This window comes from Macaca fascicularis, chromosome 5, assembly GCF_037993035.2.
Source record: "Macaca fascicularis isolate 582-1 chromosome 5, T2T-MFA8v1.1".
NCBI classification, from domain to species: domain Eukaryota; kingdom Metazoa; phylum Chordata; class Mammalia; order Primates; family Cercopithecidae; genus Macaca; species Macaca fascicularis.
In genome coordinates, this window is record NC_088379.1 from 3,532,890 (window position 1) to 3,559,695 (window position 26,806).

The window sequence follows — 26,806 nt, forward strand, 5'->3', positions numbered from 1 at the left end:
GTCGGTGGGCCTGCCGGGCAGGAATGGGAACTTGTGCAGTGTCAGGGAAGCCATTGTGGAGACATTTTCTACTCTGAAAGGAAGCTTCTTTGCCTGACTTGAAGATTTATTATCTATAGACACTTAGAGGTGCTTTCTGTGGTGGTTTTTATTATGAATTATGTTTTTGTGTTTAGGTAATACCAGTGAGCAGTGGAGAAAGATGGACTTTAATAATGAGCTGTTCATTTTTCTTTCTTAGGGCACTGTTTGAAGAAGCAAGCATGGTAGCATCAAGCATTCCCTCAAGTATTGCTCCACGGGAACAATGAGACGTGCTGTTGGTCTTGGAAGCTCATCAGAATGTTTAGAGTTGGGGAGGCGTCCAAGCGCCCATTGCCTGGGCCGACGCCCCCGCGGGTGCGGAGTGTGGAGGTTGCCCGGGGGAGGGCCGGCTATGGATTCACACTTTCGGGACAGGCGCCCTGTGTGCTCAGCTGCGTCATGAGAGGGAGCCCTGCGGATTTCGTGGGCCTCCGAGCTGGAGACCAGATATTTGCTGTCAATGAAATCAATGTGAAAAAAGCGTCTCATGAAGATGTAGTGAAATTAATTGGGAAGTGCTCTGGTGTCCTGCACATGGTGATTGCTGAAGGCATCGGCCGCCTTGAATCCTGTTCCAGTGACGAAGAAGGGGGACTCTATGAAGGAAAAGGCTGGCTGAAACCCAAGCTGGATTCTAAAGCACTAGGTATAAACAGAGCAGAGCGAGTCGTGGAGGAAATGCAGTCTGGTGGAATTTTCAATATGATTTTTGAAAACCCGAGCCTTTGTGCGAGCAGTTCAGAGCCCTTGAAATTGAAACAAAGATCCCTTTCGGAGTCAGCCGCAGCTCGATTTGATGTCGGACATGAAAGTATGAATAATCCAAATCCCAACATGCTTTCTAAGGAGGAAATATCGAAAGTTATTCATGATGATTCGGTTTTCAGCATTGGACTAGAAAGTCATGACGATTTCGCATTGGATGCAAGTATTTTAAATGTGGCGATGATCGTGGGCTACTTAGGCTCCATTGAACTTCCTTCCACGAGCTCCAACCTGGAGTCCGACAGCTTGCAAGCCATCCGTGGCTGCATGCGGCGCCTGCGGGCAGAGCAGAAAATCCACTCGCTGGTGACCATGAAGATCATGCACGACTGTGTGCAGCTGAGCACTGACAAGGCTGGGGTCGTGGCCGAGTACCCGGCCGAGAAGCTGGCCTTCAGCGCCGTGTGCCCGGACGACCGGCGATTTTTCGGGTTGGTGACCATGCAGACGAATGATGACGGGAGCCTGGCCCAGGAGGAGGAGGGCGCCCTGCGGACTTCCTGCCATGTATTCATGGTGGACCCAGACTTGTTTAATCACAAGATCCACCAAGGCATTGCTCGGCGGTTTGGGTTTGAGTGCACGGCTGACCCGGACACCAATGGCTGTCTGGAATTCCCGGCGTCCTCCCTCCCTGTCCTGCAGTTCATCTCTGTCCTGTACCGAGACATGGGTGAGCTGATTGAGGGCATGCGGGCCCGCGCCTTTCTGGACGGGGACGCTGATGCCCACCAGAACAACAGCGCCAGCAGCAACAGTGACAGCGGCATCGGGAACTTCCACCAGGAGGAGAAGAGCAACCGAGTCCTTGTGGTGGACCTGGGTGGGAGCTCAAGCAGGCACGGCCCCGGAGGCAGCGCATGGGACGGTGTGGGTGGGAGGGGTACCCAGCCCTGGGGTGCTCCCTGGTCTGGACCCTTCTGTCCGGACTCCGAAGGGAGCCCCCCATTTGAGGCCGCTCATCAGACTGACAGGTTCCGGGACCTAAACAAGCACCTAGGACCGGCCTCCCCTGTGGAGGTGCCTCCAGCTTCTTTGAGGAGCTCAGTCCCCCCTTCCAAGAGGGGCACCGTGGGCGCCAGCTGTGGTTTCAACCAGCGCTGGCTCCCGGTTCACGTGCTCCGGGAGTGGCAGTGCGGACATGCCAGCGACCAGGAGTCTTACACAGATTCCACCGACGGCTGGTCCAGCGTCAACTGCGGCACGCTGCCCCCTCCTATGAGCAAGATCCCCGCCGACCGCTACAGGGTGGAGGGCAGCTTTGCGCAGCCCCCGCTGAGCACTCCCAAGAGGGAGTGGTCCAGGAAGGCCTTTGGAATGCAAAACATTTTTGGTCCCCATCGAACTGTTCGAAAGACTAAGGAAGATAAAAAGGTAAGCCTGCCAGAAGCCGCTCAGCCCAACCTCCTCACTTAGCAGCCATGGGGAGGCGGCTCCCAGTCACCAGGTGGCACAGTCCTGGCTTCCTCTGGCTGGCCCTGTGGCCTCCGTGGCCATCACAGGGTGTCCGCGTTGCCTCTGGGCTGCGGACTGTGTCTTGCTGGGACCCCTCGCCCCCTGCCCTGTTGGAGTCCCTGGTTCTGGTTCTGGCTCTGATGGCTGGTTCTGGGCAGGACATCTGGGCAGGAGAGGTGGCGGCGAGAGGGAAGTTGTCATCTTAGAGCTCAGGGTAAGGCCCTTCCTCCCCTTCCTGCTCCTCCCTTGCTCTGTCCCTGTGGCCCCTTGAAGCCCATTTTAGGTCTGACCCCAGAATCTTCATCCCAGTGTCCCACACCCCTCTTGAGACGAGAATATTCTTGAAGCACCGAGAGCCTCCATGGGGGATATCCTGCTGTGGAAAACGCCGGCTGGACTCTGCAGTGGGCCCTGGGAGCCGCATGCTGCCTGCTCACCAAGGGGTACCTCATGGTGTGTAGTGCTGCCTCGAAGACCTGGACCCATCAGCATCCCTTTGGGGGCCCTGCCTTCCTTTAGGAGCTAAGTTGGAGCAGGAAAGAGAGTAAATGAGCAAAGCTGGGAACCCTCTGGAAGGGACTTTGTCCAGCAGGAGGCAGTGCTGCCATGCGGCACTGTGCGGGGCTGTGCCTGTGCGGTTGGCTGCAGGGAACCCTCTGGAAGGACTTCCTCCAGCAGGAGGTGGTGCTGTTGTGTGGGGCTGTGTGGTGGGTGCTCTGTTTGGAGCCAGGGCCGTTCTGACAGGTGATGGGGGTGGGCACTTAGCTTCCTTTGTTTCAAAGAAACTACTCTGGCCATTTACGATGTAAAGACACCTTTTTAGTGTTTGTTCACATCCTGAGACTATCCTAAGAACACCCTCTAAGGCTGCTGACTGGGTGGGCAGGGCCGGGGAGTAGGAAAGGCCGTGTTTGACGATTATTTCTACTCGATTCCCCCACCCAGGGCTAGTGTTTTCCATGATGAAATGTGGCATCTGAGAGAGCATTTAAAGGCTAGGAAGCATTTAAATTGCGGCATATGCCTCAACTCAGTGCTTTGCAGGCTGAGGCAGGAGGCTCGCTTGAGCCCAGGAGTTCAAGGCTGCCGTGAGCTATGTTGCAGCCACTGCACTCTAGCCTGGGTGACAGAGCGAGACTCTGACTCTAAAATAAAATAAAATTTAAAAAATGAAGGAAGGAGAGATTTCTCGTTTTATCTCCTCAAAATGATCACTGATAATATTTTGATGTATGTAAGCATATAATTGTGTCTTTTTAAAACACTTGTAATCATATGAATTTTCAGCATCCTCTTTATTTTTGGGACAGGATCTGGCTCTGTTGTCCAGGCTCAAGTGCAGTGGCTCGATCGTAGTTCACTGCAGCCCCTGCTCCCGGGCTCAGGTGATCCTCCCACCTCAGCTGCCTGAGTAGCTGGGACTACAGGCACTGGCTACCATGCCCGGCTAATTTTTATATTTTCTGTAAAGATGGGATTTTGCCATGTTGCCCAGGCTGGTCTTGAATTCCTGAGCTCAAGCGATCCTCCTGCCTCAGCCTCCCAGAGTGCTGGGATTACAGGCATGAACCACACCACACCTGGCCTCAGCCTCCCAGAGTGCTGGGATTACAGGCATGAACCACACCACACCTGGCCTCAGCCTCCTTTTTAGAGGAGTCGTTCTGCAGCTGCGCGTGCTGCTGCTGTCTTTTCCTGTCTCTTGATCTGAGCCCTGGGCTGGATTCTCAAGGAGGTGCCCTCCTGCCTGCCCTGGGCCTCCCCTCACTTCCCCGTGGAGCCCGTAGGTGGTGGTGCAGGGCCACTGCCAGGGAGCTGGCCTCAGTGTGAGCTGCCTGTATTGGGCAGGGATGGGGAGGTGAAGAGCCCTGGAAAGTGGTGAAAATGTTCTTTGGCATCAGGAGATTCCTCATCTCTTTGAATACATGTTTAAAACTGTGTTTTCTCCACTGCTGTGGTGTAGTGAAGGTTGACACTAGTGTTTATGTGGTTCTTTGTGGATTACAGGGCACCTTCACCTGCTTTCTCCTGAAATTCAAAGTGACCTGGACAGTGGGGAGTATGATGCTATTTTAGCTGATTGACAGTGATGCTTATGGTCCTTAGGGGACCTGAGAGACAGATAACGCTGTCATCCCCATCCCACCAGTGAATGGACTGCTCCTTGGGGCGGGTGACATGGGTGTGTAGGCGGGGTTGTGATGCCAGTCTTGGGCTTCTTTGCAGTGAAGATGAGGGTCCTGGCTCTTCCCATCCACACTGGAGCAGAGCAGAAGGGGAGCTGGCATGTCCTCAGGGTTGGAAATAATGGTGCAGTTGTCACTGCTTTGCAGAGTGCATCCTTACCTTGATAGGAATCCTGAGGCCGTCAGGCCAGGAGATTGAGGTTTGGCTGTCAGGTGACTTGCCTGCAGTCACAGGGCATGTAAGTGCTGGGACCAAGACAGCCCTGGCACTCCATGTCGCTTCCCACAGAGACACTCCTGTGTGTGATTTGGAATGGCCTTCATAATGTGGCCTGACACACTGTCTGAAAATAAATAGGTAGTGACATGTTGTGTTTTATGGGTTCCTGCTGTAATCTCTTGAAGTTTATCTGTTGCTGTTTACTTTGCCAAGTGGGCCTTCCTGTGTAGTAGGTCAGTCTGATCCCGTGGCCTCCCCCGTTAGAGCAGCAGAAGCTTCCAGGGGTCATGATGTGGCCACAAGATGGGTCCGGACGTCCCTCTGGGCAGGTCTGCAGAGCTTCGAAGGTGGCCGTGACCATCCACAGTGATCAGGGTCCCACCTGGACGCTGGCCTGTGCTGAGAGAAGGGGCCAGCAGGGATGCAGGAAGGGCCTGGAAATTAGAAGAAGAAGAAGAAGAGTTGGCACAGGGAGGGAGAGAGCAGAGGAGGCCCCTGGAGGGTGCAGCGGTGTCAGGTAGCAAGCTTCACGTGGCTCCAGATTGTTAGTGGCGATGGGGACTTCAGGGCTTTACTTTGCACAGACTCAGGTGGAATGAGTCAGGATCCAGCCAGGAGATGGGAAACACAGCAGTGTTTGAACGGGAAAAATTCAGTGTACAGAATTGTTAACAGAGGAGAAGATGGTTAGCTGCTGACAGACAGAAAAGACAAGGCTAAGGTCGTCAGTGTGGAAAGGGGCTGAGTCTGGAAAAGTGGGTGTGGGAGGTTTAGATGCCCAGAGTAGGGGCCTTATCTGACAGGACCGTGAGTCCATCACAGCTGTAAGGGAGTGAAGCAGTTCCCGGGTGAGGATTGGTGGCTGTCCCCAGTCCCCAGGAAAACCGATGTGGGACCCTCACACGCCAGCCCATCCCACATCACCTGGGAAGCAGCGCCCGTGCCCAGCGCTGAACATCGAGCCCCTGGTCAGGATAGTCATGTGGTCTTCAAGGCCCAGTGCCAGGATCAGAAGCTGGGCATGGCAGGGTGGGCTTGGTACTCAGAGGAAATGCCTGGATTCCTGGCACAGTGCCTCGTTTGGCTACCCAGCGTCTGTATGCACCCTTCTTCAACACCCCCCAAGGGCATCTAACCCCTAACTTCTCCTTTTGAACCCACCTTGGCTTGCCTGCACCTCAGTGCGGGGTTTTCTGTGGCTGTGGAGCAGCTCTGGCCTGGACAGCCCCGTCAGCTCCTCTCCGCAGTGTGCTGCAGGTGGGTGGTGTCCAGCATGCTCTGAGGCCCAGGCCTGGGGAGGGGCCCCTGCCGATGGTGTCCTTGGCTTAGGCACTCGCTCTTAGCCCTAGAAGAATCTTCAGCATTCCGTCTACACAGTTATTTCTGGTTCCGTGAACGTTAAACGTTCCCTTTTAAATTACTGGCACCAGCCTTTCTTAATCTGTATGCAAAAAAAGCTGACTATTAGAAGAAATATAATGCTGCATCTAGTCACAAGTTGGTCTCTAAGGCCAACAGTTCTGTGTCCTAACTGCCACTAGATTCTCCATTGCTGTCCTTTCCCAAGGCTTTTGTCACTGTCGCCTCCATCCTGCTGTCCGCAGGCTCAGCCCAGGTTTCCGCCCTCAGTGGCCACTTGCTCCTGTGGAGGCCTGGAGACCAGCGAGCCAGACTCTTTGTTGCTCAGCATTTCGACCTCTTCTTGGTGAGATGGAAAGCTTTAACCCCCTGGACACCGACCCAGGTGATGACCTTGTGCCAGCTCATCCTCGTCAGCTTCTCCCTCCTCTGGGGAGGAGCAAGGAATGGGAGCTGAGTTACTTGTAGACTTGCTGAGGGTCTGAAATTTTTGAAGCGGATGAGATGATGTTTGGAAGTGGACTGCTTTCCGTTTTGTGTAGTTTGCTCCTTGTCTCTGCCTAATGTCCGTAGCCAGCACAAGCTGGTTCTCATGGAGATAAACACTCAGGCCTGTGACTATAAAAGGGGTTGACGTGAAAGAGAACCCAGGATCTCGAAATGCTTCTGTCATCAAGAATGATGGCCTTGTGTTTCATTTAAGGCAAGTGTGTTTAATTCTGTGTCTTTGCAAACTGACTCAAAGTTATATTAATTAAATTAATTATATTAATTGAAATACCTAGTTAAGTAGCAGCACCCACGTTCTTAAAATTTCCATACAATGGATTTTGGAAATTTTAAAAATGAAAATATGTTATTTATGATATGTAAAGGATTGATTGGTATAATTTTGAAATGAATGAATAAATACTTTTACATTCCTCAGTTTAATTTCTGGTATGAGAAACATCAGTAGCTGAAACCCACAAAGATAAAGGCTCGCTGAGGTGCTCAGTAGTTGGTAGGTCCTCCCGGGAGTCCTGAGGCCACAGCACTTGAGGACTGCTGCCTGCGGAAGGGCGGATTTGCAGGAGTGAGTTCCTGCTCTGCTGTTTCTTACTGAGATAAGACCATTAACAGGAGAACGGAGAAATACCTCATGGGTGTACTGGAATACCAGAGAGCTACATCCGAGCGAGATGGTGGTACCTGCGTCACCTGAATACATCTGAAAACAGCGCTCATAAAAAAGGCAAAGTACAGAAGCCTCAAGCCCGTGAGCAGTGCAGTCTGCTGTCCAGGGTGGTGCGTGCCCCTAGATGGGAGGACAAGCCAGGGGTGAGCGGGAGGGCGAGCAAGTGCCAGGCCAGGGGGGCCTCTCCCGGAGGGGTGCTGCGCTGCCTTGCTCGTGCTGGTGCAGTTTTATGTCTCGCGGTGCAGTGTGTTGGTGGGTGGGTGCTCATCATCTCATTCCCCACCATTTATTCATAATAACATACCCAAGCACTGTAAGAGTCGGAGCCTTAGATGCTGCTGCTGCCTCTGTCCCGCTCCACACGGAGAGCTGCAGTTCAGAGTCCGCTTCCTTTCACGCACTTACGCTGTCTGCACAACCTCTTGGATATTCTCCTCCTTTTCCTTCCCCTTATTGAAAATACATGTGACATACTGCTGTGAGTTACTTTTTTCTAAAACTCATGTACTTCGTTGTATATCAATTTAAAAAACTCTTCTTCATTGTAGTGGCCACATGGTATTCCATCATATGCCTGTGCCATTTTTTATTGAATCAGTTCCCAGTTGATGGCAACCTTAGACTGTTTCTAGATTTCATTATAAACTGGATTGCAGTAAAAATTCTTAGGGTTCTATCTTTGTATATATGTGAGTTTTCTTTTGGGTAGGTTCCTAGATATGGAATTGCTGTTTTTAAAAGTGTATGTGCATTTTAAAGTTTGCCAAATTTCCCACCAAAGAGGTCTTCCAGTTTATATTTTTGTCAATTGTGTGTGTGTGTGTGTGTGTGTGTGTGTGTGTATGCCCCCTTTTTTTATTGAAGGAGAATTTGTGTTATTTTGATGTACAGAAAACTCAACAGTGTTCATTTCACCCAGTTTAGTGACAGGCTTTGCCTTTTCCAGCTTGGCAACGTGAGCCACAGATTTTGGTCCCAGAGCGTAGCCTTCCCAGTGATGGCGGATCTTGTCATATCTGTTGTCGTGGGTCTTGATAGCTTCCGCCAGCTTAGAGCTCCCTTGTCTTCCAAGTTAACCTGTGTGAAGGCGACAGTGGAGCAGACTCCTTGGTCCTGCGAGCTTGACACCCTCGTCAGGCCTTCTCCTTGACAGTGCGGTAGGGAACCCCCATCTCAGGACACAGGCAGGCAGGAAGACAACCAGCTCAGTGGGAGCCACGTCACGTGCAGTTACCACTAGCTGAGCCTTCTCGTTTTCCACCAAGGTTGTGGCAGCATCAACTCCTGTTGGAGGGACACGTGGTCCGTCTCTTAGTGGGGATGTCCCCTGGGCCAGTGCTGTCTTTCAGCCCAGGCCAACAGTCTCTGCTTCTTCTCTTGCTTGTCTCTGGTTGGTACTGTGGGCCAGCATACGTGGTTGGCTAGCTCCCTGTGGCCTGAGCCCTGGGTGAACCAGTCAGTCACAGGAGGTGCTTTCAGCCACTCAAGGAGGATGGCCCTTTGCCGCTGCAGCCTGAAACAGCAGGGCCTTTGACAAAGTGGGCGAGGTCCCTGTAATGGCTGGACGTCCTGTCCAGTGCAGAAATTCTTAGGCCTTTCCTCAGACGTCCATCTTCTTGGCCTCCTGCTGCTGCATGGTGGCAGGGGCCGGGGCCAACTCCTTCCGTTTGGCCTTCTTCCCTTTCAGCATCTTAGGTAGCTGGAGAAGAGGCCCTTTTCCTCCTACCCGTGTAGCTCTAGAGTTTTATCAGTCTTTTATTTATTTGCCAATCTGAGAGGAAAGAAATGGTATTATTTAATTTCTTAAATTGAGCAATTTTGTATGTTAATTGACCATAAATATTTCTTTTATTGTCTACTCCTGATTCATGTACCTTGGCCATTTTTCCACCTGATGGTAGGCCTTTTTTTTGTTGATTAGTAAGAGCTCTTTGTATATAAAAGAAATTAGTGCCTTGGTCAAAATATTTTAAACTAGTTATAAAAAATCTGCCAAAAGGGAAAAATTGAAAATGAATGAATTTTTGGTAGCTGCAGTTCAGATAGAGAGTGGGAATTTTCTTGGGAGGAGTTTTCTGAAAGGTGATTTATGCATGCTTGGAGGGTAAAGGATAGGATTCGTTGGTTCAGAAACACAGCTTAAATTTCATTTTGATTTATTTGATATAAAATCAATGAGTAAATTTGATTACTTTTATAATTTATTATATAGATTAAAAGCTCCGAAATAGGGATGTGCTATGGTCTGAATGTTTGTCCTCTCTGAAACTCATGTTGAAATGTCATCCCCAATGTGACAGTATTAAGAGGTGAGGCCTTTAAGAGGTGATTGGGTCATGAGGACTCTGCCCTCATGAATGGCAGAATCCATAATCCATTCATCCTTGATAGGTTGTCGCAGGAGTGGATTAGTTATCAAGAGGGTGGGTCTGAATAATGAGCAGTGAGATTGAATCAGTGACAAAAACATCTCCTAACAGAGAAAAGCCCAGGGCCAAGTAGATTCACAGCCGAATTCTACCAAACCTATGAAGAACTAGTACTAACCCTCCTGAAACGGTTCCAGAAAATGGAGGGTGAGGGAGTTCTTCCTGACTCATTCTGTGAGGCGAGTATCACCCCAGTACCCAAACCAGACAACGACAAACCACCAAAAGTACAGGCCAATATCTCTGTTGAACATAGATGTACAAATTTCAACAAAATACTAGCACACTGACTCCAGCGGCACACCAAAAAGATAATATGCTATGATGTGTTATGTGCCAGGGATGCAAGGATGGTTCAACATATGCAAATCAGTAAACGTGATACATCCCATAAATAGAATTAGGAACAAAACCATATGACCATCTTAGAAAAAGCAGTTGGTAAAATTCAGCATGATAAAAACCCTCAACAAACAAGGCGTAGAAGCTCAAAATGATAAAGGCCGTCTATAACAAACCCACAACCAACATCATACTGAAAGGGGAAAAGTTTGAAAGTATTCCCTCTAAGAACTGGAACAAGACAAGGATGCCCACTCTCATCACTCCTATTCAACATAGTACTGGAAGTCCTAGCCAGAGCAGTCAGGCAAGAGGAATAAATAAAAGGCATACCAGTTAGAAAAGAGGAAGTCAAATTATCCTGGTTTGCTGATGACATAATCTTTTTTTTTGAGACAAAGTCTCGCTCTGTCACCCAGACTGGAGCACAGTGCTGGTATCCTAGGTCACTGTAACCTCAAACTCCTGGACTCAAGGGATCCTCCAGCCTCAGCCTCCCAAGTAGCTAGGACTACAGGTGCATACTACCATGCCTGACTAATTTTTAAATTTTTTTGTAGAGATGGAGTGTTAACAGTGTAGCCTAGGCTGATCTCAAACTTCTGGTTCAGGCAATCTGCCTGCCTTGGCTATCCAAAGTGCTGGGAGGTGTGAGCCGCCGCCCCTGGCTAGATGTGATCCTATATCTAGAAAAACCTAAAGACTTGACTGAAAAACTCTTAGATTGGATAAATAAATTCAGCAAAGTTGCAGGATACAAAATCAATGTACAAAAATCAGTAGTGTTTCTTTACACCAATAATGATCTAGCTGAGAAAGAAATCAAGGAAGCAGTCCCATTTACAATAACTATAAAAATAAAATACCTAGGTATCAACTGAACCAAGGAAGTGAAAGATTTCCACAAGGAAAGCTACAAAATACTGATGAGAGAAATTGTAGATGACACAAACCAATGGAAAAACATCCATGTTCATGGACTGGAATAATTAATATTAAAGTGACCACACTGTCTGAAGCAATCTACAGATTCAATGTAATCCCTACCAAAATACCAACGTAATTTTTCACAGAAGTAGAAAATGCAGTCCAAAAATTTATATGGAACCAAAAAAGAGCCTGAATAGCCAAAGCAATTCTAAGCAAAAAGAACAAAGCTGGAGATATTGCATTACCTGACTTCAAATTATACAAGGCTGTAGTAACCAAAACAGCATGTTACTGGTATAAAACTAGACAACAAAATAGAGAACCCAGAAATAAAGCCACATATTTACAGCTAAGTGATCTTTGACAAAGTTAACAAGAACAGACAATGGGGAAAAGACATCCTTTTCAATAAATGGTACTGGGAAAATTGGATTGCCCTGTGTAGAAGAATGAAACTGGACTTGTATCTCTCACCATACACAAAATCAACTCAAGCTGGATTAAAGACTTAAACCTGAAACTATAAAAATACTAGAAGAAAACCTAGGGAAACTCTGTTGGAGATTGGTCTCGGCAAATAATTTATTGTTGAATTCTCAGAAGTACGGGCAACAGAAACAAAATTGGACAAGTGGGAGTTAAAGAACTTCTGCACAGCAAAAGAAATAATCAACAGAGCGAACAGATAGCCTGCAGGATGGAAGAAAATATTTCCAAAATATGCACCTGACAAGGGTCTAATATCCAGAATATATGAGCACTCAAACAACTCACAGCAACAAAATAACGCCATTAAAAAGTGAGCAAAGGATATGAATAGACATTTTTCTTTTCTTTTTTTTTTTTTTTTTTTTGAGACGGAGTCTCGCTCTGTCACCCAGGCTGGAGTGCAGTGGCCGGATCTCAGCTCACTGCAAGCTCCGCCTCCTGGGTTTATGCCACTCTCCTGCCTCAGCCTCCCGAGTAGCTGGGACTACAGGCGCTGCCACCTCGCCCAGCTAGTTTTTTGTATTTTTTTTAGTAGAGACGGGGTTTCAGCGTGTTAGCCAGGATGGTCTCAATCTCCTGACCTCGTGATCCGCCTGTCTCGGCCTCCCAAAGTGCTGGGATTACAGACTTGAGCCACCGCGCCCGACCAAATAGACATTTTTCAAAAGAAGATATACAAATGTTCAACAGGCATATAAGAAAATGCCCAGTATCAGTTATCATTAGAGAAGTGCAAATTAAAACCACAGTGAGATATCATTTTACCTCACTCAGAATGACTGTTAATAAAAAGTCAAACAATAGCAGATGTTGTCAAGGGAACTCTTATACACTGTTGGTGGGAATGTAAATTAGTACAGCCTCTATGGAAAACAGTATGTAGATTTTTCAAAGTCCTAAAAATAGAGCTACCATTTGAACCAGCAATCCTATTACTGGGTATCCAGCTACCCATAGGAAAATAAATCATTATATCAAAAAGATACCTGTACTCTTCTGTTTATTGCAGCACTATCCACAGTAGTAAAGATATGGAATCAACCTAAGTGTCCATCGGTGGGTGAATGGATAAAGGAAACGTGGCTTCTATACCCAACGGATGGGTTTCAGCCATCAAAAGAAAGAAATCTTGTCTTTTGCAGCCACATGGACGGAATTGGAGGCTATTATCCTAAGTGAAACAAGTCAGATACAGAAAGACAAATCCCACATGTTCACACTTATAAGTGTGAGGTAAAATATACACGTGGATGTAGAGAGTGGAATGGTAGAGAATGGAGACTTGGAAAGGTGAGGGGGTGGGAGGAGGGGTGGGTGATGAGAAATTTCTGAATGGGTGCAATATATGTCATTTGGGTGATGGATACCCTCAAAGCCCAGACTTTAGCACTGTGCAGTCTGTGCATGTATAATGACAGAATTGTACTTGTACTCCATGCCTTTAAACAAATACATTTGAATCATATCTAAGAAAAATAGACAGTGGGTTTGTTAAGAGCCAGTTTAGCTCCCTCAACATGTGATGCCCTGTGCTACCTCAGGACTCTGTACAGAGTCTCCACCAGCAAGCAGGCCCTCACCAGATGCAGTCCCTTGACCTCCAGGATGGTAATGAATACATTTCTTTTTTAAAAAAAAATAAATTACCTAGTCTCAGGTATTCAGTTATAGCAACAGAAAATGGACTGCGACAATGTATATACACGCAGTAGGGACAGAGAGATACAGGTCTAGATGTAGTAGTTTTGCAGTTAGGTGATAATGCAGATGGTGAGATTTCTCTTACTCTAGGGTCTTACGCAAAGTCAGCAGGAGCTGTATTGGGAGTGTTTGTTTATAGTTTTCTCCTGTAAACTTAGAAAACTTTTGACCTGGCTGCCCCAGTTCTTCAAACTACATGGGACTGTGTCCTAAAGAAAGCAAAGTCATGGGGTGTGCGGGCAGCTCTGTGAGCAGAGTGGCCTTCTGAGGTCTGTTACCTGGCCTGACTTTTCCTCCCCCTTGTCTACTAACCATGTCCAATCTGGATGGGAGGTCACGGGGTCACCTTTAACCCCAAGGGGAAGTTGTCAGGACAGGAGGCTCAGCTGTTGGATTCCAGGTTGAAGAGCCGAGGGTTCAGATGAAAGGCAGAAAGACCGAGCTGCACACTGCAAGCATCAGTGCGTCCTTCCCCACCCTCCCTGTGAGAAACACCTGAGCTGTGGGGTGAGAAGAGGAGAATTGGAGAGCACCAGGGGGTCAGGTGGCTGGGAGGAGCCTTCACATTCCACTTTGAGTTCCATGGTGACCCCGATGGAAGCTGCCCTCATGTTTGGGACCCAGGAGTGCAAGACGTGTGTTTAGAACTTGGAGGGGGACTGCCCCATAGAAGGTGGGAGCAGGATCAGGGCAAGGGATGACTCTGGGTGGCACAAGAAGTTCCTATGGGCTCCCAGGGGTCACAGAGCTTGAGAGAGTGTGTTGCACACGACTGTGAATGTGCTCATGGGCCTGTACCCGGGCCAGCCATGGGGCTAGGCTAGGGGCCTGCTGTGGCGGGTGCAGTGTGGACAGTCTTAGCCTGCTCACCTGCCATTATAAAGTTCCACTGACTGGCCAGCTGGAACACAGACATTGATTCTCTCATAGTCCAGGAAGGTGAAGTCTGAGATGAAGAGGTCAGCAGCATGTCTGAGGTCAGTTGTCAAGGGTTCATTTATTTTGAGGCCCATCTTCTTGGCTGGCCAATGGCCGTCTTCTCCCTGTGTCTTCACATCGTCTTCCCTCTGTGCATCTCTCTGTCTTAATCCCTTTTTCTTATAAGGACACCAGTCGTAATGGACTAAAGCCTACTTTAATGACCTCGTTTTACCTTAATTATCCCTGTAAAGGCCCTGTCTCCAAATACAGTCACATTCCACCGTATTGGGGGTCAGGATCTCAACACAACTGGATTGTGGGAACACATTTCAGCCTATAACAGTATCTCCTTGGGATTGACTGAGGCCATGTCTGTCCCTGAAGGAGCCAGTGCCAAAGTCATGAATAAGAGCTCAACATGTGTCCAGTGACAGACACATGAGTGGCAGTGGGAGAATGAGGTGAGCACAGGACCAAACCAAGTGACACTTGAGAGACTGGGGGCCTCACCCTGTGATGTCGAAGCAACAGTTACACAAACGTCCCCTCATCCACTGAAACCGCAGGGAGGGGAACAGTGTGCGTACCCAAGAGGGCTTGAATGTGATGCAACTAAAACACTAAAGAGTGGAATTGACAGAAAAGTTAATTTGACTGTTTACTTAGAAATGACTGAATTAAATCTGCATCAGGTGTAATTTTGGCTTAGAGTTAGAAAATCAAATTGAGTTATATAAAATAAAGGTACATTTTAAAGTGAAATTTCTTATAAACCTGAGTCCATGAAAGCAAAATTTCAGTCTATTACATTTAACTGAGGAAGGAATAAGAGAAGGAATTCTTTTGCCTTTTTAAAACAAATTTTCCCTTTAAGAAAACACAATGATAAAACTGTTAGATTAAACTTTTGGGAGTCACTGATCTTATTACATATCAAGCTTCCTAATAATTTCTAGGACACATGTAATTGTGAGGCTTTATAGAAGCAGAGAGAAGTTGTCTGCCAATTACACTACCTGGTTCTTTCCTCCTGTGTGAGGACGTGCTCTGGCCCAAATTTCACATGGGAGGTCTCTGAGCAAATGCACCTGCTCACATCACTTACATGGGGGAAGTTGTTGACCATGAAGTATGTCCATTTTGTACTGTGAGAGCTGCATAGTTTATGTGACATTTTTCAGGGATCTGTACTCCATAACTCCTAGGATTCCAAGTTTATTTATTATGAGCAATCCTAGACACACCAGGTACATCCTGCTGAAAACATTCCACAGACAATGATTCTCCTGCTAGCAAATATCCTTGGGTTTGCCAGGAGGTCTTTCATTAGCAAGTTTACAAGGAGATTTGATTAGGTCACCTTTCTTTTCTGGGGTAACCCCAGTTAAAGTGAAATAATGGACTGCGGGCTCCTCCTCCTTGCCTTCTCCCTTCAATCACGGAGAGAAGATACCTGTACTGGAAAGGCATGAAGAATTGTGATCCAGGATCTTTATTGCAGCCTGGTTTGCAACAATAGCACTAGAACAGTGCCTGGCAGTTAGAAGGCACTTAATTTTTTTTGATTGAATGAAATTGTCTGTTGACAATGGAGTAAAGAAAAATGTAGTATTTTCATACTATGGGATTCATACACTTATTTAAAATATGAGTTTCTATGCTGTAACAGCACAATATAAAATAATAGTGGTTTAGATATAAGAAGTGTAGTTTGAGTAAATCCTCCAGAGCTGGTGTGGAGGCTCCACCCTCATCAGGAACCCAGGGTGCCTTCTGTTGTGTCGTTGCTGCTCTTCACATGTGGCTTTTGCCCTGAACTTTGAGATAGCTCCTTAGCTTCACTTCCCCATTTCCATCAGCAGTGAGAGAGGGAGGTGGAGGCACAGTCTGGAAGTTGCAGACATCTCACTGGACAGACTTAGTCATATGGCTTTGCCTAGTGCAAAGGAGGCTGGGAAATGTAGTCCTTAGCTGGACAGCCATGTGTCTAGCTAAGATTTCTATTCCTGTGGAGGAAGGAGAGACTGGTTATTTGCAGGAATGGCGAGCAGCCTCTGTCATACAAAGTGGATCAATACATTACTGATAGGGAAGCTCCCGAGGGCATATTGAATGGAAAAAGCAAGTCACAAAAACACATATATTTAATATCCTATTTTTGTGTAAAAAATTCCAGCACCCCTCAAAGAAACCTATATGTTTTAAAGTGCACATATGTTTATATGTAAATATATGGAAAAAATACAAAGGAAACACTCCAAATGGGTACTAGTAGTTATCTCAGAGGTAGTAAATGAAAACTGGGAAGAATCCAGGGAATTTTTATCTTGTGTTGTTTCAACTTCTTATGATGGAAATATGAACATATTTACTAAAAAAAAACTTCATTTGAAGGAAAAGTAAAAATTATTTAAAAAATTGTTTTAATAAGAACAAAGTCAATGAGAGATGGCCTTGGAAACAAATTGTACTTACATGGTGTAACCAATGACAGGCTCCATGGATTGCAGGCCAGGAGAGTTTCAGCTTCAGCACATAGATTTTATGCTGTTTTTCCGGTACAATGAGAGGAAGTTTCAAAATAGATTGTAAAGGAAAAAAAAAAACCTGGATGATACTTCTAAAAGGGTCACAGCTAAGGCCCCATGATGCAAGTATCTCTGGGAAGGGTGGTGTTGGCCATCACGCTGTGTAAACAGGGATCCCAGGGGCCAGCATCGCACTGCTCTCTGTCCCCAGCGGAAAGAGGGGAGGCAGACGCTGGGCAGCGGCACTCTGAGTCCACCCGGTCCTGGGAAGGAACGGCGGCTCCAGGGAGGGGAGCCTCCTGGGCCTGCGGCAGAGCTGGGGGCCTAGGGCTTTGTGCAGCCCGCAGCAGGTGACCTTTCCTAGTCCCGGCAGCGTTTGCCCATGGAGTTCGTCCTGACCACGGTCCCCGAGTGTGCTCTCTGGGGAATGGTGTCACAGTGAGGACAGCTTCAGGCCTGTGGAGGGGCTGGGAAGCAGTGGGCGGAAGCCCCCACCATCCTGGAATAGGGCAGGGGCCCCCTGAGAAGCTGGGATCAGTAGGACAGATGGCTCCGGGGCCATGGAGGTAGAGGATCTGTGAGCAAAGGGCAGATACCAGTGTGGCCCCCTCACTATTGGCTTATGCTCTATGGGGTTTCTAGGAAAGTAAGACTGTTCAGAGCAAGGTGGCCGCCATGTCCCGGCAGAACCAGAAGTGTCTGAAGAGTTGGAATCGGTGGCGGTGTTATCGATTAGTTTTGCTGCTGCTTCAGTTTAATAGAAATGGCTTAATAACACGGTTGTCTGCAACTTGTTTTTAATCACTTCATGTTGTTTCAATGGTTTATCCATGATGTTATTGGTAGTCGCAGTCTGTTCATTTTAACTCTGTATAATCCATTGCGTGAATCTACTGCTACATACGCAGAGCCACTAAAAAATTACTAATAATGCACTAGTGAACGTTCTTGTACCTGTCTCCAGGTATGCTTGCCAGACTTTTAAATTTTTTGCCAATCTGGGAGTTGTAAAGTGGTATCTCATCTGGCTTTGATTTGCATTCCTTTGGTTATAAGGCTCTGCGTTTCCTCTCTGTTGAGGCACCTACTCACACTTTTTCGTCCCTCTTTCCTCTCGGGCTGTCTTTTCCTCATGGACTGCGGGAATGATAGATGCCAGCTGCTAGTCCCTGGCTGATTGTGCGTGTCGCACGTGTCCCTGCCCTGGGCATGACTCCTGTTTTCACTCTCTAGCCAGATGTATAATCTTTTTTCCTGTAGTTTACCCTTTGTGTCTTATATATATATTTTTGAGGTGGAGTCTCACTTTGTCGCCCAGGCTGGAGTGCAGTGGTGCGATCTTGTCTCACTGCAACCTCCACCTCCCCGGGTTCAGGCGATTCTCCTGCCTCAGCCTCCTAAGTAGCTGGGACTACAGACAGACCACCACACCTGGCTAATTTTTATATTTTTAGTAGAGACAGGGTTTCACCATGTTGGCCAGGCTGGTCTCAAACTCCTGACCTCAAGTGATCCTCCCATCTTGGCCTCCCAAAGTGCTGGAATTACAGGCATGAGCCACTGCACCTGGTCTGTGTCTTATTTAATACATTTATTACTACCTGAGGTCAAAAATGATTTTCTCCCTTTTTCCCGTTAAAGTTCCTTGGAGTTAATGTTTATGAAAAGAATCAGGTAAGACAAAAGTTAGTTTTTTTCTCTGTGGGTAACCAGTGGTTCTAGCACTAAATCTCATCCTTCCACGTAGATCAGCAATGTCCCCTCTGTCATGGATCATGTGTTCAAGTATGTGTGGGTCTGTTTCTTGGTTCTCTGTTCTTTCCTAGTCAGTATCCCCAACTGTACTTTAAAAAATTACTAGAGCTTTATAGTAAGTCTTTAGGTCTTACAGGGCAGGTTTTCTTGTCTGTGCTTGGGCCTTGCTCTTTTATGTAGATTCTACAACCAGTTTACAGATTCCCCAAAATGCTATTGACATTTTGTGTTTTAATCTGTAGATCAGCTTAAGGAATTGGTATCTTTAGGGTATCAAGCCTTCCTATCCATGCAAATAGTATCTCTCTTCTCTCTCATTTTGGTTTATTTCAGTAAAACTTTGTAATTTCCTTCATAAACATCTTTAATTAGATTTATTCTCTAGCTAGATTTATTTCTTGGTACCTTATGATTTTATTTGCCATTATAAATGGTACCTTTTAAAAACTGTGAAGGCTTCAACCTGAGGAAGCTGATTGGAAAAGGAATAAAAGTAGAATAAATTATACATGCTAGCTCATGTGATATATGGGAGTGTAATTGACTAGTTGCTTTTTATGTCTAGCTACCCTATTAAGTTTAAGAAAGTTCCCTTCATTCCTATTTGTTAATACTTGTTTTCATGAATGGGTGTTAAATTTTAGCTCTTTTCTTTGTTACTTTGCATTCATTGAGATCATGTTTCTGCCTTTTGATGCTAACATGGCAAATTACAATGATTGATTTTCAGATGGTAGACCATACTTGCATTCCTGAGATAAACCTAACTTATGATCATCTTTTTATACACTGATGTATTTGGTTTACTACTATTTTTGTATAATTTTAAAATCTGTGTTTGAGTGAGACTATCTCGTACTTTCCCTTCTCACTATCTTTGTTGAGTTTTGGTGTCAAGACTACTGTAGTCTCACAAAACATAAAAAATTAATGGTAGAACTTTGCTGTCCCTCTTCCTTCTCTTCTCCCTCCCTTCTCCTTTTCCTTGTATATTGAATCTTTTATTTTTTCCTCCTTCCAGAGGATTTCAATAATTTTTTATTTAAAAATTTTAAAATTAGGGATAAAGCCTGTTTTGTCTATTATTAATCTAGTGAAACCAGCTTTTTCTGAGTCAACACTTCGCCTTTTTATTTAAGCTTTTCCATTTCTGTTTTCGAATTATTACTACAAGTGGCAGATTCTTCTGACAGCTCAAGAAGAAGATCGGGCTGAATTGGCAGATGTGGGTCACTGATGTATTGGGTGACTGGCACACTGAGTCTTGGCTCTGGGATATTACTGCATTCTTCCTGTAAATCCACTTTTCCTAGGTTCTCCCTCCCTGCTTTCTTGCCTTATTTTTTGTCTTGTTTTGATTTCAAGCCTGTTTGGCTTATTTCCTTAGTCCACACCCACCTCCTTTACTGGTGAAGCAATTATGTGCTTTGTTTCTGTCTTTAAAGGTTCTAGTCTTCGTCAATTGCTTGGGACATCATAGGCCCTAAGATATTTTGGAATAATTTAAATTAATATCTCTACCTAAATGTCTTTTCGTGTATAATATTCATCTTTTTCTTTCTTGAATGGGACACCCAGTCTTTGTGCACATTTTTCTTCTTCATTTCACAAAAGGTGCTTTGCTATGACCTGGAAACCTTTCTTTGGTTCCTTACACGTTGCTCCACAATCATTGCTGTAAGTTTGTCTAGTTTTATGTTTGAAATGGAATTTTGTTGATTCTAAAATAGTTTTGCTTTTGGGCTTAGAATTCTTCCCGCCGCATAGAGTTTTGTTGTAACAGATTTAACCAGGTGTGCTGGTTACTCAGCTTACTGCCCTCAGCCCTAAGCCCACCCTCTATGACACCAACAGGGTCTCAGCACCACCTTTCTGCTCACAGCTGCATCCTTGTCAGGCTCTATCCCCAGGGGTGCTTCCTGGAGCTGGCAAGGCTGGAGTGTCACCGTAGCAACGTTTCACCCCCACAGGGGCAGTTCCTTCACCTCTCAGTTTGCAGTTTGCCCAGCTCACTGCGCCAACCTCCTGGCCCCTCAGAAACAATGGATGAGGTGGGTGCCATGGCTCACACCTGTAATCTGAGCACTTTGGGAGGCCAGGAATTGCCCTCCCCTGTGATCGTACCCTGCGCTCCGGTCTGGGAGATAGGGTGAGACCCCCAACTCTAAAAATCCCAAAAAACTGGGCTGGGCACGGTGGCTCATGCCTATAATCCCAGCACTTTGGGAGGCCAAGGTGGGCGGATCATTTGAGGTCAGGAGTTCAAGACCAGCCTGGCCAACATAGTGAAACCCCATCTCTACTAAAAATACAAAAAAAATAGCTGGGCATGGTGGTGTGTGCCTGTAGTCCCAGCTACTTCGGAGGCTGAGGCGGGAGAATTGCTTGAATCTGGGAGGTGGGAGGTTGCAGTGAGCCCAGATTTCACCACTGGAGTACAGCCTGGGTGACAGAGTGAAACTGTGTCTCAACAAACAAACAAACAAAACCTGAGGGCTCGAGCCCCATGCCCCTCAGTGGTCTGGGCCCCAACCTGAGGGCTCGAGCCCCATGCCCCTCAGTGGTCTGGGCCCCAGCTTCACTGGCTCTTTTCCTCTGAGCTGCCGAGTTGGAGTAATTCCCTCTGCTTCCCCACGTTTCCCCAGCCCTGGGGTGGCGGCTGCTTCCCAAGGTTGCTACTCCATGGCATCTCAGAGTCCCTCTGCCTTTCCATCCCTCAATACCAAGCTACCCCTTCTCTACACGGGACTCTCTGCTAGAACCACAGGTGGTTTCTGTCTGCTGAGTAAACCCAGAAGAATATAGCAGGAGATGTGAAGGTGTGAGCTAGAAATCTGCCTCCTTGTAAATCTCTATATTGCCTCTTTTTGGAAATACCTTCGGATTATCTGGTCTCTCTTGTAAGCTATATACTCTCTTGCCTACAGTCTATTTGTTCAGTAAGTATTCACTGAGTACTTAGTATGCACCAAGCACTGTGGGAGGGGTGAGGGTGTAGTCGTGACCAGGACACGGTCCTTGCCCCATTGGGGCTTATGGACTAGTGTTCATTTAGACTGAATTGGTTAGGAATTTTTAGTTCTAGCAGTGTGGGTAAAGAAAGAAAAAAATACATAAATTGCATTACATCAAAATGTAAAAACTGGCTGGGTGCGGTGGCTCAAGCCTGTAATCCCAGCACTTTGGGAGGCTGAGATGAGCGGATCACGAGGTCAGGAGATCGAGACCATCCTGGCTAACACGGTGAAACCCCATCTCTACTAAAAAAAAAAAAAAAAAAAACCCAAAAAAAAAAAACAAAACAAAACTAGTCAGGCGAGGTGGCAGGCGCCTGTAATCCCGGCTATTCGGGAGGCTGAGGCAGGAGAATGGCGTGAACCCGGGAGGCGGAGCTTGCAGTGAGCTGAGATCTGGCCACTGCACTCCAGCCTGGGCGACAGAGCAAGACTCTGTCTCAAAAAAAAAAAAAGTAAAAACTCTATGCATTAAAAAACACAACCCACAGAATGAAGGCAACCCACAGAATGGGAGAAAACATTTGTATGCCATGTGTCTGATATGGAGCTAATATGCAGAGTATATAGAGAACTCCTATAACTCAGTAACAAGAACAAACAACCCAGTTAAAAAATGGGCAAAAGTCCAGGGTGAATTCTGTGAAGTAGAAAAGAAAATAAAGAGAAATTAAAATTAAAAAAAAATGGGCAAAGGTCCAGTGTGAAACTGTGAAGTAGAAAAAAAAATGAAGGAAAAGAAAAATTAAAAAGATGAGCAAAGGACTTCAATAGACATTTCTCTAAAGAAGATACACAAATAGTTAATGAGCATGTGAAAAGATGCCCAACATCATCAATTATTAGGCCAGTGCCAACTAAACACACAGTGAGGTAGCACCTCACGCTTCTTGGGATGGCTACTGTAAAACAACTGCCACCACCACCACAAGAGAGAACATGACCCGTATTGGGTAGGATGCGGAGGAGTTGGAGCCCTGGCACACTGCTGGAAATGCCAAGTGCTGCAGCCACCGTGGGAATCACTGTGGTGGCTCCTCAAAGAACGAACAGTACAATGAGCGCATGGCCCACAATCCTGCTTCTACATATATACCCAAAGAATTGAAATCAAGGTCTTGAGGAGATGCTCTTTATACACACGTTCATAGCAGCATTATTGTAATCGCTGAAAGGCGGAAGCCACCCAGATGTCCATCATCAGGTGATGGATAAACAGTGTGGTCCATCCATACCGCAGAATATTATTCAGCCTTGAAGAGGAAGGACATTCTGACACAGACTGCAACACGGACGGCCCTTGAGGACTTCAGCGAAATTAGCCAGTCACAGAAGAACAAATACTATCCGATTCTACTTATATGGGATTCCTAGAGCAGTCAAAATTATAAAGACAGAAAGCGGAAGAGGGGGCTTGGGGGAGCGGAATGGAGAGTGTGTGTTAAATGGGGGCAGAGCTTCGTTCTGGGAAGATGAAAAGTTCTAGAGGACGGTGGTGGTGCTTGCATAACATTACGAACACATCTAATGCTACTGAGCCAGCTAATGTGGTAAATTTTATGTTATCTGGATTTTAAAATCAGATTGAATAACTATTTTGAAAGTGTAATAAAAAACAGCAGTGCAGTAGCACAGCTGGAGCTGGGTATTGTCCCAGGTCAGCCACCAGCTGTGTGACTTTGAGCAGATTTGCTTCCCTGACTTCCTGGTTCTCATCCGTGGATTGAGGCATTGGAATGGTTCTTGTGCCAAAATTATTCTTCGCTCTGAACTGATGGTTGCATGGGATGATTTGTTGTTTTTTCTTTTTTCCTTTTTCTTTTGAGACAGAGTTTTGCTCTTGTTGCCCAGGCTGGAGTGCAGTGGTGTGATCTCAGCTCACTGCAACCTCTGCCTCCCGGGTTCAAGTGATTCTCCTGCTTCAGCCTCCCGAGTAGCTGGGATTACAGGCATGCGCCACCATGCCTGGCTAATTTTGTATTTTTAGTAGAGACAGGGTTTCTCCATGTTGGTCAGGCTGATCTTGAACTCCTGACCTCAGGTGGTCCACCCGCCTCGGCCTCCCAAAGTGTTGAGATTACAGGCGTGAGCCACTGTGCTCAGCAATTCATTGCTGGCACCAAGAGTGGCTGAGAAATTTGGTACCTGAGCAGGGGGTGAGGTTCTACTGTCCCCCTCCCCTCATTTCTAGCGGTTTTATTTTGGAGGGAACCTGACGCTTTTCTGGGCCTGTCTGTGATAGTCATGCCGGTTGACCGGCCATCCTTTGGGACCCTGTAGCCAGGTAGGTTGATTGGCCTGAGGTCCTTGGTTCTCCCTGAAGCCAGCTGGTTCATGCCGGCTCACTGCATCCTGGATGCCTGGGAGCCCAGGCTGACCGGGCTCTGAGGGCAGCAGGCGGTGTCTGCTCCACTCAGTGTCCTTGAGTGCTGGGTGCGGTGGCCAAAGGCTGCGCAGTGCAGATGGTGCTCTGGGGGCCACCTGTCTTCTCAGACAGTTGTGAGGAGTCTTCTCAACTTAAAAGCTGGAGTTTGAAACAAGTGGCCTTTTAGGCCGTTTTTATTATTGTCTTCCCTGTTTAGTACTCTTTGGGGAAGAATTGAGATTATGTCCACCAGTGGGGGGTGGGGGGGTGCTAAATCGGTGGTGATTATCTGAATTTATTAATTTACAAAACTTTGTCTATTTGAGAAACACGAATAAACGCTGGTCTCTCCCTGCTGTGGAAGTGTGACATCTGTTACTGGCCCTCGTTCCGAGAGTTGATTTAGTTTTTTGCAAGAATTGTTTTCTGTCTGCTTGTTAGACTTTTCCTTTCTCCTTTACATCTCCAAAGCGCACAGCGCATCCATGTGTGGCCAGGCATCACAGGTCCTTTCTTTTGCCTGTGCTGGGAACAAGTTTCAAGGCTCACTGGAAGAGCCGCTCACCCGGGGCGTGGTCAGTGCTGCCAGGTGTGGTGGCTCACACCTGTAATCTCAGCACTTTGGGATGCTGAGGTGAGCGAATTGCTTGAGCCCAGGAGTTTGAGATCAGCCTGGGCAACACAGCAAGACCCAGTGTCTACAAAAAATACAAACATTAGCTGGGCGTGGTGGCACATGCCTGTGGTCCCAGCTACTCAGGAGGCTGAGGTGGGAGGATCACTTGAGCCTGGGAGGTCGCGGCTGCTGTGAGCCATGATCATACCTCTCCCTCCAGCCTGGGTGACAGAGTGAGATCCTGTCTCAAAAAAAAAAAAAAAAATTAAATTTTCATATCACTGTCCACCTAAATAACAGTGAGAGGCTCTCTGAAAGGAATGATGTTTATCTGGGAGCAGGGCATTGGAGTGGCAGATACTTGCCATGGTCTACAGTGCATAGCTGGGGAGGCCAAAGAAAACAAAGGCTTTTAAAGGAAAAATGAGGATCACATGATTGTTTTGAGATAATTATCCTTGCGACAAGGATCAGCAAGCACCAAGGGTGGTATCAGGCTGAAGGTGGGCGGGTGGTTACTGGGCAGATGTCCTCACAGTGTGTTCTGAGTGAGGCTGTGATGTCCTGTGTGCACGGCTGTGGTTTGTGCAGTCTTTGTGATGGATTTGTTATTCCCAGGCATGCTAATGTGCGAGCTCTCCCTTCATGGCCCTCCCCAGCTCTGTTTGTTAGGGTTTTTAACACAAGTCACTCATTTTGATTCTGACAGCCTTAATCTCACAAAGCCATGGGTTCATTCCCCACCCTTCCCGAGAGCAGAAGATACAGAATAGCAAATCTGTAATGAGAACAAAGTCACTCGTTGCTTTAGCAGTGGACTGAACGTTTCCCGTTACTGCTATTGCCGTAACACACGTCTGCACGCCATACTGGTGCCCTGCGTTCCCCGTTGTTGGGCAGTCAGTCCCCCGTGTTGTGGCGTCCGTGTCGTGTGTCTCACGAGCACTGCTGAGCACCTTCTCAGGCCTCCCCTCTGCTGGGGCCGCACACCTGCCAGGAGCCGGGCGCTGTGCTGGGCAGCAAGTTTTCAGACAGCATCAGATGAAGCGAAGGGCTTTGCTGCTGTTGTCCCATGGCAGTCCCCTAGGGGAGATGCCTCATGGCTGACAGCAGTGTCATTGGTGGGAGGGAAAAGACCAAAGGCTTGGAGAGAGGACGCTGGGGAGTCTAACTTAGATGGGGGCTTAAAGGTCTCTTACAAGAGAGGTTGTTTGGGTTGAGGGTCAGGGGAGGGAAGAACATGCACAAAGACCACGAGGTGGGTACCCGGGGAGCCCCCGCCAGCAGCACAGGGTGCCACACGGGAGCCTCTGAGGGCACCAAGCCTGGCTAGCATGGGGCGGGCATGGGAACAGGACTACCAGCAGGGAGGCCAGATGTGTACGAGGCTGGGTTGTAGGTCTGCAAGGGGATTGCTGGGTTCCAGGTACATGTTACAGCTCAGGTCAGCTGTGGGTACATTTTTTGAAAAAGAAATTTCTTAGCCAAATTTTTCTCAAGAATCTGTCAGATTCATTAACTTGCTAGCAAGGAACCCAAAAGGTGACCAAAGAAGTGCATGCTTCAGAGAGAATGTGAGCCGGAGGGGTGAGAGGAGGGTGTGAACCCAGAGCATGGACACGGATGCCAGCCTAAGCAGGAGAGAGCGGGGGTGGCAATTTATCAGTCACCACAGAAGAGCCCTCTGTGGCAGGACGCCCAAGGTGCCTGCCATTGGGAGCAGAGACACCAGGAAGCCGCATCTGTGTCTGAATGGGACCACAGGTTCCCTCCAAGGAGTGTCTTACAGGCTGATTTATAGAAGGCAGGAGCCTGCGGGAGCCTGAGCTGAGCCCCGTGGGAGCGGCAGGCAGGCAGGTGCAGGCCAGTGCGGTGCATTCTCCAGCCTCGGGGGTGCAGCGTGCATGGGGGCCTGCTCCTTAGTTTGAGAACAAGCAGTTGTGCCACTAGTGCCTTGGAGTGAGCTGGCAACTGTGGTAACTCAGCTTGGTGTGTGCTTGATACCTGTGCTGACCGGTCCATCTGGCGCCTGGCCGCTGTGCTTCTAGGCCTATGCCTGCTGGCTGCCCTCTGCTGGGCATCGCCACTTTCAGGATGACAGCCTTAGAGCCTCCTCCCGGCCTGGCAGGGGCCCAGTGGTGGCGTCCTCCCGAGCGTCCTCGTGTGTTCCCGCAGCCACGGCCCCGGGTGCTGCACCTCTCACCTGCCAAGAGGATAGTGCCGCCCCTCTGCCCGTCCTTAGGGGTGTGGGCAGAGGGGAGGGTGGAGAGATGGGAGTGTGGACGGAAGGAAGGGTGGAGGATGGAGGTGTGGGGTGATGTGGGGCTGGGCCATGACAGTGGGTGGGGAAGGAAGGACTTTTCAGTTGAGGAGGAGCGGCCCAGTGCAGGGAGACCCAGGCGGGAATGGGTCTGAGGACATGATGGGCTGTGTGGGGTGTGTCAGCGCGGGGGGCAGGGAGAGAGGGGAG

At 47.7% G+C, this 26,806-nt stretch overlaps 1 protein-coding gene across 13 annotated transcripts in view; it reads left to right on the forward strand.

Moving 5' to 3' along the window:
- The window catches only part of RGS12 (regulator of G protein signaling 12), a 158,534-nt gene that overhangs the window by 22,634 nt on the left and 109,094 nt on the right, over nucleotides 1-26,806 (forward strand). For 9 of the 13 annotated variants that reach the window (XR_012434583.1, XR_012434584.1, XR_012434585.1 and 6 more), the window contains exon 2: nucleotides 242-2,223. The exons of the other annotated variants lie outside the window; for them this stretch is intronic. Coding sequence is in view for 5 of the 9 variants with exons in the window: in XM_045392049.2 (XP_045247984.2) it covers nucleotides 343-2,223 (1,881 nt within the window). In the remaining 4 variants the exon portion in view is untranslated. The remainder of the gene's footprint in view (nucleotides 1-241; nucleotides 2,224-26,806) is intronic. 13 annotated transcript variants of the gene reach the window in all.